Here is a 13,200-nt window from a genome sequence, read left to right as displayed (position 1 = left end):
ATTTTTTAATATGTTGCTTGAAAGCTCATTGGATTGGGAAATCATCATGGTCATAGTTGTTAAACTTTGTCTAAACTATGGAATAATTTTTGTGATACTGACTTCATCTGCTCCAGACCCTCCTGCCTCCTTATTAGTAGTCTCCATTAATAGTAGAAAGAACATGAAATAATGGGCTTGTGGGTATATGGGGGAAAATTTCACGCTGGGGCTCACTGCTGAGCTAATGGGCAGGCTGATGCACTGAAAACTGTCAGCAACATATTATTGCCAGAAAATGCTGAAAATTTTTATCATGCTTCATAATTCTTATTTTATAATCCAAAGCAGGAGAGAATTTTTGAATATCAAGATAGCATAAAACTTTAATCTTATCATTTTCTTATTCTGAACACCCACAGACCCAGGCATATCTCGGCAGCTCTGCCAGCTGACCTGGTTACTTCTGAGATGGAGAGAGCCTGGTCATTCCAATAGCAAGTTCAACACTGCAGATGCCGTGGGACTGGGAAGTGCCATACAAATCTGCAGCCTGAAAAGCACTGATGAGTGTGGAGACCGAAAAGAAGATAGTTTTCCCATAACTCCTTTCTGTCACAGGACTGGGCAGTGGGGCACAAAGAAGTAAATGGGACTTGGCTTCTGTCTTAAAGGTTTACGGGCCAGATTCCTTTCTAGAGGACATGCTTAGTAGCTCAGGAAGGACTGCTGTATGTAAAGGAATATCTGGTGACTCTGACCCTTAATTTTGGTGTTTAGACTTGGTGCAGTTCTTAGTACATAACATTTCTTTTTTTGTCTGGCTGCTTTTAAGATTTTTTTCTTTACTATGGATTTTGAGCAATTTGATTATGATGTACCTTGGTACAGTTTCTTTATATTTATTGTGGTTTGGGTCCCCTAAGCTGCTTGAATCTGTGAGTATATGGTTTTCACAAAATCTGAAAAAATTTCAAGCATTATTTTTCAAATATTTTTTCTGTTTTCTTCCTCCTTTCTCTCTCCTCTCATTTCAGGACAGCAATTACACACATATCAGGCCACCGTACATTTTTTCTTTTTACTCTGTGTTTAATTTTGTATAGTTTCCACTGCTGTTTTCCAGTTCATGAATCTTTTCTTCTGCATTGTCCAAAATGCTGTTAATCCCATTTACAAGTCTTTTTGTTTCAAACATTGCAAATTAATTTTAGAAGCTTTATGTTGATCTTCAATATGTTTCCCATGGTTCTAAATAACTTTTTGCATATGTGGAATACAGAATTTAACTTTTAAAGTAGAGGTTTTAGTCTTTCATTTAAAATCCTTTAGACCTCAAAGATATGTCTCCATTTTTAAACTGTTATAAGAATCTAAGTATTTCTCAAAGAAAACGATGCTTCCCTAAAATATCACAGTTCAAGACGGCGTACTTGACTTGATACCAGCTGGATGGCTTTGTGCTTCAGGTCAGACTCATGCCTGCAGGCCGGACCCCACTTCCCCATGCCCACCTAGTGAGTCCTCCAAGGCAGGGGAGCTGGGTAAGGACTTGCAGCAACTATGAATTCTTGGCTGTATACACTGACGCCCCTGTGGCCAGTGATGTCCTGTTCCCATTTTTGCATTCAGTGTCATGATTGACCTACATCATGGGATGTGAAGCAGCCACAATCTTCTCTGTTTAAAGATGGCACATCTGAGAACATAATGAGGTGCTCTCATTTGTCCAGGGTCATAAAGCTCAGAAGACAGACAGTGTAGGTTAGTACTGTGACTTGAGTCAAAGCCTCCTAAATTTAGAGGGAGATGAGATCTAAGGTTCAGTTCAAGGAAGGAGTCTCCATTATTATCTCTTTCCTACTCATGCAAGACTATTCTCTGGAATGCTGCCTGGCATGACTCTGCTTTTGAAGCTTTTCTCTGGTTGAAGGCAAGCAATAACTTCACTTAACAATTTTCCTTCCCTTCCCCCAACCTGAATTCTTACAGTAGAATATTAGGGATGCCTATGGTTAGGGGAGGAAAGAGACAGTACGTTCATTCCTGAAGCTCTGAAAAGGAGGGGTGGGCCTGCCCAGGCATACTGGGCAGGGACTGGACCCCAAAAGTTGGGGTGCCACACCTGAGAAAGAAGGCAGTGCTACTGCCGAGACTGTAGCCGTGGAAATGAAGGATGACAGAGAGAGAGAGAGAGAGATGACAGGAAGGCAGATGTTGGGAGTTATAATAAGAAGGGAGGATAAGGCTGCATGAAGATGCCGAGGCCGGTATGTTTGGCATCTACAGTGTTGGGCTTCTGAGAATTATCTGTAGTTATGTGCCCACATTAACACTGTTTAAAAAAAATGTTAACAGAGTGACTATGCATATCCCAGACCCAAGCTTTGATATTAAATTAATGAAAAATGGATGGCAGATGTCCAAACGTCCTCTCTTGATATTTTCCCCATATGCCCTCCTTCTTCTAAGACGTTATATATTTTTTATGAACTAAGGCAAGGTAGCTCATATACCATCCATTACCAAACTCAAGAATTCTTTGCTATGGTGAATCCCTTTCTACTCAAAATGAAGGTCATGGAAGTTTTCAAGGAAAACCACTCAGAGACAATGTGTGTTTATAAGGACTCTAATTTCCCCGATATTATGTTTGTTTTACTTTAACATTTTTGCCAAAGATAACTAGCAATACTACTCTTCTCTGTAAGCCAATGATTTAAAAATCAATAGGTTCTTTTCCTCCAGGCACAGGACCGCTGACAACATAATAGCAACCCACAGGGGATTTTACTCAAGATGTCTGGTGTTAACTCCCTTAGCCGTCAACAGCAGTGCTCTGAAGAGCATCAGCATGTCACAGTCTCCTCTGAAAATGAAGTAGCTCAGCTACACAAGGAGAATGGAAAGCATATCACAGCATTTTCAATGCCTATACTTACACCTACCCATCTGTGTTTTGTAGTGATCATCAAGGAACCCTGAGCCTTAAAGAAGAATTTTTCAAAGCAATATTTTATTCTAAGTCCAACGGTTCAGTGTAACTGGTCTTTCTCTAACATCCTCAGAAACCTCATTAGAATTACATTTCTCAAAACTGGAGTTCTGTTCTTTTCTTAAGGCTGTGCTCATAGTCCCAGATTTCTTTTTTACGGTAACGAACTAGGCATACCTTCCAGCTCCCTGCAGCCAAGTTCTGCAGGGCGCCTGCGGCCCCTTCCAACGTGTCTGCATTTGAGCACTCAGAGAGCAGTGTGAGGTAGGGTTTGACTATTGACGGGTGCCACAGCATCTGGATCCCTTTTGGTGGCTCTGCACAGTCTGGAAGAGGTCCTACTCCATCCCACTGGAGGAAGAAAAATGAGAGAGTAAACATCTTTGACATCATTACACTTCCCAATATTGCTTTCTATACACATTACAGATGATAAAAAGAAAAGCAGAGTGTCACAATACCTGGTAAGCATGTCCTACATGTAGGGTAATGTAGTGACTGTCCCAAATTGGGAGCCATTCCTGCCCATTAGGAGCTTACGATAGAGAGTGGAGGGGGCTGTAGCATGGGCATAAGTGAATGTAATTGGCAGAATGGATAAACTCCCTGAAAACAATTCTAGGTCAAGCTGGAGTAAAGCAGGAGAAGAGATGGATGGGGGGGCGGAGAAAGAAGGCTAAAGATCAAGGTGACATGTTTTATAGTTAGCATACCATCGACATAACATGGCGGTTAGTAACAACCAAATGCCTTCACTTCTTATGCATAAGTGTGAACTCTGATAAATTCTACATAATTTAAAACACATGTTTGTTTGGTTTCAAGGACTATCATTGTACCTACAGGCTTCAAACAATTGACAGAATGAACCAAGGAGAAAATGGCTGTGGTTTACTGGATACACTGACGAGGTATGGATGCACCAGATCTTAGAGCAATTCTGAGGTAGTTAAGCTTGTTTTGAATTGAATCTAATAAATAATAGAATAACAAATGGAAAATTAATTACAAATAATTTAGAAATTATGGATAATTGCACAAAGAAATATCAGTAGACCATTGAAAAGTATAGTTGTGAAGACCTCATAGCAACTTGGGCAAGTGACTACAATAAAAATTAAATGAACAGAGCAGGATACAAAGCGGTATGGGCTTTGTGCTTTGTATCCTATAAAATGCACCATAAAAACCATGTGACAATAATAAAAAGTTATTAATAAAATCATTATCCCTTTCAAATTTTCAGTTTTTACTTTTATAATTAAAAAAACTAAAAGCTGTAATAATGGTCATAATCTTTGATCATATATAGCCTTTGTTGTTTGTGAAATATAAAGGCAGTGAATACAATGAGGGTAGAAATGAAATATAATATATATATAGAAAAAATACTCCCATATTCACTTTTGAGAAGAACCATAGTAAAACAAAATAACCCTTAATCTTAGAGTCCAAGCACTAAGTTACTCACCTGCTATTTTGTGTTTATTAGTGACCACTTAAAATAAGTATGGTCTCAGTGTCATATACTAAGCTTTCTCACAGATATTTCATGTATGTGTACGTGTGTATATACACACACATATATATCTCACAAGTATATTTCAGAATCTTGTAAGTTTCTTCTGAAAAATTTACTGGAAGCAAACAGGCTTATTTCATATCTTTGTGACATAAAAAGGAAGTGTTCATGTAGAACATGTAAAGTTATTTAACTGTCACAAATAATTTCAAGAATTTCACCATTTACTTTTAAAACAACCCCTAAAAACTCAGGCCTTCTTTTCCTCAGTTATGGTAACAGCTTAGCTTAAGCCAAGGCTAAAGGTCAGGGATGGATGATATCCCAAGGATGAAGGTTGGATGTCCCAGTAAAGGTCATTTCCAGTAAGAGTGTTAGTATTTTTGGCTTTTTAACAAAAACACGCAATGTGAGAATCTTCTTCTTTTTTTTTTTAACCAAAGCCACTTCTAAACTATTCAAAGCTGACTTTGCGTCTGTGCACAGCTAATCCATAAAACCTGCACATCTCTTTTAAAGACAGAAAAAAAACAAAAATAAAAGTGAACCAGCCTTGTCACACTGCACCTGGTTCATTACTGGAGACTGGCTCACTCTGTTGGATAGAAAGACAAAGGCAAAGAGCACCGCCAACCTGTCGGTTTGTTGACATCGGCAAGGACGCAGGAACGATACTGGCTTCTTAAAGGAAACCAGCTTGGGGGATTGAATCTGCCTGCTAGTGCAAGGGGAGATGAGAAATTATTTCATTCGGGTTTATTCTTATGTTTTTATTTTGTCATCTCCGTAAAACTTTTAAGCCCTCGTTTTCATATGAAAATTTAATATTATTGAAAAAAATCAGACTATGAAATTTAGAACTCAACATGGATGAAAGTTCCTTCTCATGTAAAAGCTAACACAATGGCAAAAGTGCACAGTGTGGTGCTCAACAGCACACGTGGAGCCAAACTGCACAGTCCAGGAGCAAAAGGCAGCTGTGCCTTCCAGCTTGTTTTTCCTCGCGTCTGCACAACACAACAGGATAAGCAGCCAGATCAATAGACGATTTCCTCCTGCTCTGACATGCTATCTCTGTGGCTCTTAAATACCTTTCCTTACAACCCTTTCTTAATGCTTACATGGAGAATCTGGAGGAAATAAAAGGAAAACCGATACAATATGGATAATCTGGGACGGGAGCTAGCAATGGAGTTCAAAGGGGATTCTCTGCCATTTTATAACGTTGATGGCACCCTGGCCTGTCAATATTAAAGAAAAAGAACTGTTTCAAATCAGGCACTGTAGCTGGGAATTTCATTCAGATCTTTGAGTTAAGAGGAAAAGAAGCACCAATTATTCATTATGAAACTGCTGTTTATCGCCTGTGAGAAGAACAGAAGTCTCACGAGCTGTGCTAACACGCGGGACATCATGTTGCCTAGAGAGTCAGCACCACGGGCCTGCAGGGGGCCGGTGCCCACAGGGTCAGACTGACCTTGCGAAGCCGGTCTGCACGTGCCCAGTCACCGCTAGCTGTCTTCACGAGTGAGGATCCACAAGAAATCATGAGCTGTGCAACTCTCTTACTGGCAGGGACATATGTCAGTCATACATTTAAACGAAAGATATATCTATCCTAAATTTTCTACAGAATGGGCACATGGGCTGAACGCAAGCAGTGGCTAAATTTTTAACAGTCAAAACACAGATCATCTGGCTAGTTGGTTCTGAGAACACAGGACTACATTTATGAGCCTTATGCAAACTGCTTATTTTGGAGTATGTCTTGAGGGCATACATATTACCAAAATTTGTTAAGAGCTCGAAATATGAAAATAATGTATAAAGAAGCAAAATATCATCAAGTCAGGAGAGAGAACTTTCCATGGATTAAAGACAGGGCACAGCAAAGGGGACAAAGAATTTCTAAAAAACCAACAGGGCAATGCGGGCAGAGTGTTTTTTGTTATAATATCTGCATTATCGCCAAGTTGGGACATATGTACACACCTACTCACACATAAACATTGGGTTTAAATTAAAAAATCAAGCTGAAATCAGTAAAAGGGAAAGCAGAAAAGAAAGGAGAAAAGCATTTTGTGATTTTAAAACCTTTTGTTCTAGCTTGGGAGAAGTTTTCAGTAGAAATACCCCTTTCCTGTCATAGTTTTACTCTTCACACTTGAGAGTTAAACGAATGTTCCTCAGTTATGTGCACATTTTCATTTCATCTGTTATATTTCAACAAATAAAATTTGCAAAAGTTCTAGCAGCTCTCAGTTCTTAAATGTATTACTTAAATGTTCAAATTGTATTTTGTGTAAGTCATTCTGATGTTGTTAAACAGGAAAAAAACAACACATTTTTAGCTTTAAAGTCCCTTTTATTTACTGTCTTGTTTATAGGAATTTAGAAGTTTACACATATTTTTAGAGTTCAAGAAGCTGAAGATTAAGTGAGTTAGACAGAGTTTTGAGATATTTTATGAATAACACTAAGGGCTGGATGCCTGTGTCTCTCTAAAAGTCATTGGCGAGGCTCTAATCTCCACTGTGATGGCCTTGGGAGGTGTGGCTTTTGGGAAGTGATTAGGATCTCAGGAATCCCAACTCCCCACCCCTGGCCACAGCCCAGTACTGACTGAAGGCCTGTTAGGAACCGGACGTGCAGAGCAGGAGGTGAGCAGCGCTGGCTTTGCTCACACACCTCCGGGGCTGTGCGGCCTGTCCCTCACCCCGCCCACCGCCCCCCATCCATGGAAACCCATCCCTGGTGCCAAAAAGGTTGGGGACTACTGGATGAGGTTATGGGGGTGAAGCCCCCAGAATGGGATAGTGTCCTTATCGTGAGAGAAAGGGACCAGAGTTTTCTCTCTGCCCTGGAAGAACACCTGTGAACCAGAAAAAGGCCCCCAGCAGACACCAAGTCAGGTGGTCTCTTGATCTTGGACGTTCAGCCTCCAGAACTGTTGTTTAAGTCACCCAGTCTATGGTATTTTGTTTTAGCAGCCCAAGCGGGCTAAGATAGTAATCGTAGCAAGGACTAAGAAAATTCAGCATTAGGAGCACCCTCTAGGAACATCACGGCTTTTCTGCCTGGGAGCGGTCTTGGGGACAGGCCTGCAGCAAATCGAGGGCAGTGTGTGGCAGGACTCCATTGCCAATAGATCGCAGGGCAAACCGACAGACTGATTTGTCTCCCTGAAGAGTTCTACACTCATAACTTATTATTAGTGCTTTATTGGCTTTAAATGCATGACAGCATGAATAGTGGTGGTGTCAATAAAACAAACCAGTGAACAGTTTATACCACTCACTTTCTGAACTTACAGAAAATTAAAAATATATATTATCTCTCCAAGACGGTAGTGCTCAAACCCTTTTAGAACAGAAGAAAATAACAAGCTCCCAATTTAGCAGCCAAGGGGCTGCTGAAATGTGGACACAATGCGTTCTGCCAGGATCCTCTGCTCCAAGGGGAGACAGAGAAGCTGGCCGCTGTAAGAAATGTCTGCTCAGGAAGAGACTCACGTAGGTCAGGGAACATGTTCAATGGACAAGGTAAGAAAATAGAAAAGGAAAAAGCTTTTCTTTGGACTTCCTTTTAATAATTTTGCTTCCCTCTAGGGCTTAAATTCTATTTAAAAGATTTCTATCTTAGCTGCCTTGAGGATGGAATAGTGGAAGCCAGGTGCTGCTCCTAGGAAGAGAAAGGTGGGACTTACAGATAAAAATCAGAAGGTGCAAACATTGGAAAGTAGAGATGTCCATAGACATTACTAAGAGACTTTTGTAAACTGGGGTTCTTTAAGGATGGCAGCTCACAAGACCACTCGAGTGACCACATTCATCAAAGTCTCTAGTGAATGAGAATTAACAAAAGAACTTCGGCTCTTTCCCTGCAAAGGAGCTTGCACCTGGCCCAGCCTCCGTCTCCAGCCGGGACTGTTCACTGGGCCAGGCACCTTGGAGGTGCGAACAGGAAGGGAGAGGGCTTTGCGCTTCAGGAGAAATGCTAAAGCACACTGCTCCTCCTCACACCTTTGTCACAGTCCTTCAAGTCTACGTAAAGAAAAGCACTTTGACTGCGGAGCTGTGTCCTTGAATTACAAACAGAAGAGGCCTCTTCACCAGCAGAGTGCATCTCTAGTGCCTAGATTTCTCTGCTGAGGATGGGGCATTGCAGTCATTCCACTTGTGCAGGCTTTTCGTTTCAGGGACTTCAGTGAAATGCACCGCAGTCCCGTGATAGTGCAAAATGAAGGGGTGAGTCTGCAGTCGTAGGAAGTATTCTGGTTTTAAATCCCACCCTTCCCTCCCAGGTGCAGTCACACGCCCCAGGGAAGAGACAGCGAATGCAAGATGTTTCTGTGAAGGTAGACTGATTTTTCTCTCACGCAGGGTTTGGATTAATGAGGCCGCAGTCAGTACTAAGGACTTTAAAAAGCAACGACCTAAACCCAAGTCTGTCCACAGCCTGCCACTTGCTTGACTTGCTTTGAACAGCAGAGCTACTAATTGATTTTGCCTTTACAGTGTTTCATTATTACTTCCAGCTTTTTTGGAGGGGGGTGGGGGAAGGGAGATGGGGAATAGGAGTGATGATTTTTGAAAACTCCAAGCAACGGTAAAAAGCCAGAATAAAAATGGTTCTTGTATTGATTCTTGGGGAGTTCAAAGAAAAGGGTAGCTCAGGTGTCTGTTCAGGAGATGTCAGCTACAGGGGGCTGGAGAGAGCTGGCTGAGCTGTGCAGAGCAGCAAAGAGTGCAGGAGGTACAGGAGGGTCAATGAGCTGTACAGAGGGAGACACACTGTCTCCAGGCTCACCTTGTGGAAGATATGAGGGGGTTTGCATTTGCAAGATTAGAGACTGCTGTATTAAAGCAGAGGCAGGGTATGGTGGTTTCTGAACAAAGCTTCTGAAGAAAATGAACTCAGAGATAGCTTTGAGAAGGGGCTATGCGGACACACACTTCCCTTAGGAAGAGGAGGGAGGGGGGCGGGCGGTGCTGCCTGCTTCAGACACTGGCACAATCAGGCCCCTGGGCTGTGCCCCACAGAGGACCCTTACCAAGGCTGGTCCTCCTCACGGGGCTCACCTGCTGCTTCCCCAGGTCATCATGAGGCATCAGCTGGAATGCCAGCAATGGTCATCTAGAACTCTCTCTGGGCCTCACCTCCCATTCACCTGGGCCATGACCCTCCCCATTACCTGCCTTTTAAAGGGCACTCTGTCCCTGACCTCCTTCAGGTAATCTCGCAGTGTCATTTGTTAATATCTTTGGTGATATGTCCCTCAAAGGTAATCTAATACAGTCAACTGGGATGATTTCATCACCTAAGGAGACAACTGGCGCTGTCTGCAGACATTTCTGGTTGTTGCAACTGCGGGGAGGCAGCACTGCTGGCACCGATGGGGCAGAGGCCAGGGATGCTGCTCCACATCCCACAATGTGCAGGCCCGGCCCCACAGCACAGAATCTTCCACCTCACAACGTCAGCAGTGCCAGGTCGAGAAGCCATGGTCTAGTAGTGCAAGATGCAGAGTAGTCATTAACGGTGGAGTACTGCACAGTAAAATGTAAATAAGGAAACTAACAGAGACACCTAAAGTAAAGTTTTATGTCTGTAAATTCATTGAAATTAGAAGAGCAGCAGTTTCAGCTGGTAGGAGATGTTTTCTATGGCGCAGAAGCAGAAAGGAACCTCCTTCGTTCCTGGGCGTGGCAAAGGAGAGCCACTGATGGCAACCTGCAGCCACCGTCTTTGCAGGCTCCTGCGATCTGCTGCGGTGAGGACATGAGATACCAGGCCTTGAGTCACCAAGGCCCGCACATGGTGAGGTAAAAGCAGAGTGAAATTCTCCTGGAACGGCCGTGAGGAATGAGCAGCAGCTGACATCAGCAGATGGTGAGGAAGGAAATGGTGTTAAGCAGCAAAAGAAAAAAGATGGTTACCAGTAAGGAAATGAAAAACTGTCTCAAAGAAGGAAAAACACCCTGTGAGGTTAGGAGAGCCATCACGAATGTCACGAAGGACAGCTTCATCAAGTGATGATGAATCAAATCAAAATGTGTTTCAACCCTCGCTGGTGTCTGGAGTGATCAGGGGGGAACATTGGCTCCTGTATCCAAAGCCTTCAAAACATGCATTTGGTCTAGACATTTCACTTTTAAGAATTTATCCTGGGGAGGTGATTAGGACGACATGCATGTAAACTACTGGAATGTTAAAATCAGGGCAAAATAACCTTCGACTGGGCCTAGGGAAACACTGTATCCCAAAGAACCATTTGCGAGGAAAGCACTTATTGTAACTAATGGACTGATGAATATCAGACCAAAAATTGTAGACATCGTTTAGAATGAGCATCCCTATGTTATGTTATCTGCACCAATAAAAATGCCTCCCTTTACTGATGTAGTCATTCCCCTTCTTCTCAGACACACCCATCGCCTTCATCGTCTACTCCGAACCTGATGTGGGCTTCTGCTCGCATAGTGGTTCCCACATAGTTATTCTTATGGATTTCAGATAAATGCCTGATGGCCTCTCGTGTTGAAAGGCCCTTTTGTTTTTAAGTTAACATACACAGAGGCATATTGCTATTGTGTTTGCATATGAAGTATCATGGTGAGATCATAAGTGAAACATGCTGCTCACTATGCATTTGGCATCTGCAATGTAAGGAAGAACAAGACGAAAACAGAACAATCACACTTCCTACTCTTACGCTGACCACAAGTCAGTAAACTGTGAAACAGATGATCAGGAGAGACAGTCCACCCTACAAAAGGCATAGATCAGAGTCGCCTTTGAATTCTGATGGGTTTATATCCTCTGCCATGTAGATGGACACATGAGGTCTATCCAGAAGGTATCCAGCCATGTAATGTGAAAATAGAGACATTTATTGAAGGAGATACGAGGCATAAGGTACACTGCATGTGGTACAATGATGCCTCAGTCCCCTTCAAAGTAGGCACCTTGACATCTCACACAGTTCTCCCAATTGCCATCAGCTGCCCGTTGTATTTTCTTGAATCTCATCAATGATCTGAAATCTCTTTCTTTTCAAAGGTGATTTTAGTTGTGGGCAAAGCCAGAAGTCTCAGGGTATCAAATCTGGGCTGTATGGGAGCTGAGTCACCTGGGTGGTTTGATATTTCACCAAAAAACTGCACGAGACATGACGTATGAGCAGGCACATTGTTGTGATGAAGCTGCCAATCACCAGCTTCCCATAGCTGCAGCCTTCTGAGTCATCTAAATAGTTTCCATGGAGGAATGTTCAAGCTTCACGCAAAATTTGATGCAGACTCATTGCTCTACTCGCTCATTCATTTTGAATGTGACAGCCACACAGTACACATGCTCACTCAATGGCATCTACCGCCCCACTGACTAGTATAGTAAAGTCGTCATTATTCACACGTGCATTCCAGTCCACTGTCCTTGGCTGCCAGGTTACACTGATGTTGCTCAATCTGTTCCTGTTACATTAACAATGGCTGAACTTTTTCCGGACAGACCTTATATATATCCACATGAACTAAAACATTCAGAAATGATACACAAGCAGAAAAGAGAGGTTTTGAGTTTTAGGGGATCTTGCTTGTTCCATTTTCTCTCAGCAGGATTCTCCATACACTGTCAAGTTCATGCCGAGTGGTCTTGAAGGCCCAGGTCTGCTCTGGCAAACAGTTGGTAGTGCCCTGTGCTTCTAATCCATGTTTGAGCACCAGCCATCTCAGGGCTCATCACAAGAGCCTTGCTATATCCCAAGTTGAAAAACAAAAAATGCTGTTTTCTAAAAAAATGTGGGAAAGAAAATAAATCAATGCTGTCTGTTCCCCCTTCCCTGGACCTGAACCCCAGTCCGTGGATGCCCCTCTGCACTGCTGGCCTCACCCCGTGTGGTGTGCCTTGTCGGCACACGATCTACAGACTGCTTTGGGGGAGGTTCTGCCCAAAATTGGCTATAGAAGCTTGTAATTTCTTACAATTCAGCAATAGGCTCTGAACAGACTGGGGAATTAATGAATTTGCAAAGCTCTTTTGGATCAGCATGTGACACATATTAAAGAATTATCAAATCCTTCACACACAGAGGCACACGGTCTGATGATTCTAGTACATTTCAGCAGCAACTACTCCTGAAATAAGAATATGAATGAAGCACATCTTTGTATCACATATTTTCTTTAATTATCCTTATTAGGGATATAAAGAAAATGTTTCAAGAGATCTTTAATCCTCACCTTAGGACATGTTTTTTGTTGCTTTGAGAGAGAGATAGAGACACATGGATTGGTTGCCTTCTTGTACACGCACCGATCAGGAATTGAACCCACAGCCTGGGTATGTGCTCTGACTGGGATTCAAACCCGCGACCTTTCGTTCTACAGGATGACACTCCAACGAACTGAGCCACACTGGCCAGGGCTCCTCGAGATTTTTACTGTAACTAAATTCGATTTGAAGGGTATTCTAATATTTTTCCTTAGGTACATAATATCAATCCCAATGGTAAGAGTCAACATACATTTCTGGAATACAGAAAGCTCCAGAGGATATCTTAAACCAATTATGATTTTTATCACTTTTGCTTCCTGGCAACATCTCTGGCTCTTATGTCCTGAGGAAGGCTTTGTTATGGATTAGATAACTTCTCATTTTACATAGCCCCTGTGTCTTTCTTTGAGGTATCATAAATTCAAGA

At 42.3% G+C, this 13,200-nt stretch overlaps 1 protein-coding gene across 1 annotated transcript in view; it reads right to left on the bottom strand.

Annotated features, from left to right (window-relative positions):
• The window catches only part of CTNND2 (catenin delta 2), an 841,098-nt gene that overhangs the window by 104,593 nt on the left and 723,305 nt on the right, over nt 1-13,200 (bottom strand). Inside the window, exon 15 of the mRNA XM_053657171.1 lies at nt 3,152-3,325. Coding sequence (XP_053513146.1) covers nt 3,152-3,325 — 174 coding nt within the window. The remainder of the gene's footprint in view (nt 1-3,151; nt 3,326-13,200) is intronic.

Source organism: Artibeus jamaicensis, unplaced genomic scaffold (assembly GCF_021234435.1).
Source record: "Artibeus jamaicensis isolate MK-2021 breed Jamaican fruit bat unplaced genomic scaffold, CSHL_Jam_final scaffold_369, whole genome shotgun sequence".
In the NCBI taxonomy this organism is placed as follows: domain Eukaryota; kingdom Metazoa; phylum Chordata; class Mammalia; order Chiroptera; family Phyllostomidae; genus Artibeus; species Artibeus jamaicensis.
This window is presented reverse-complemented; position numbering and strand designations above follow the sequence as displayed.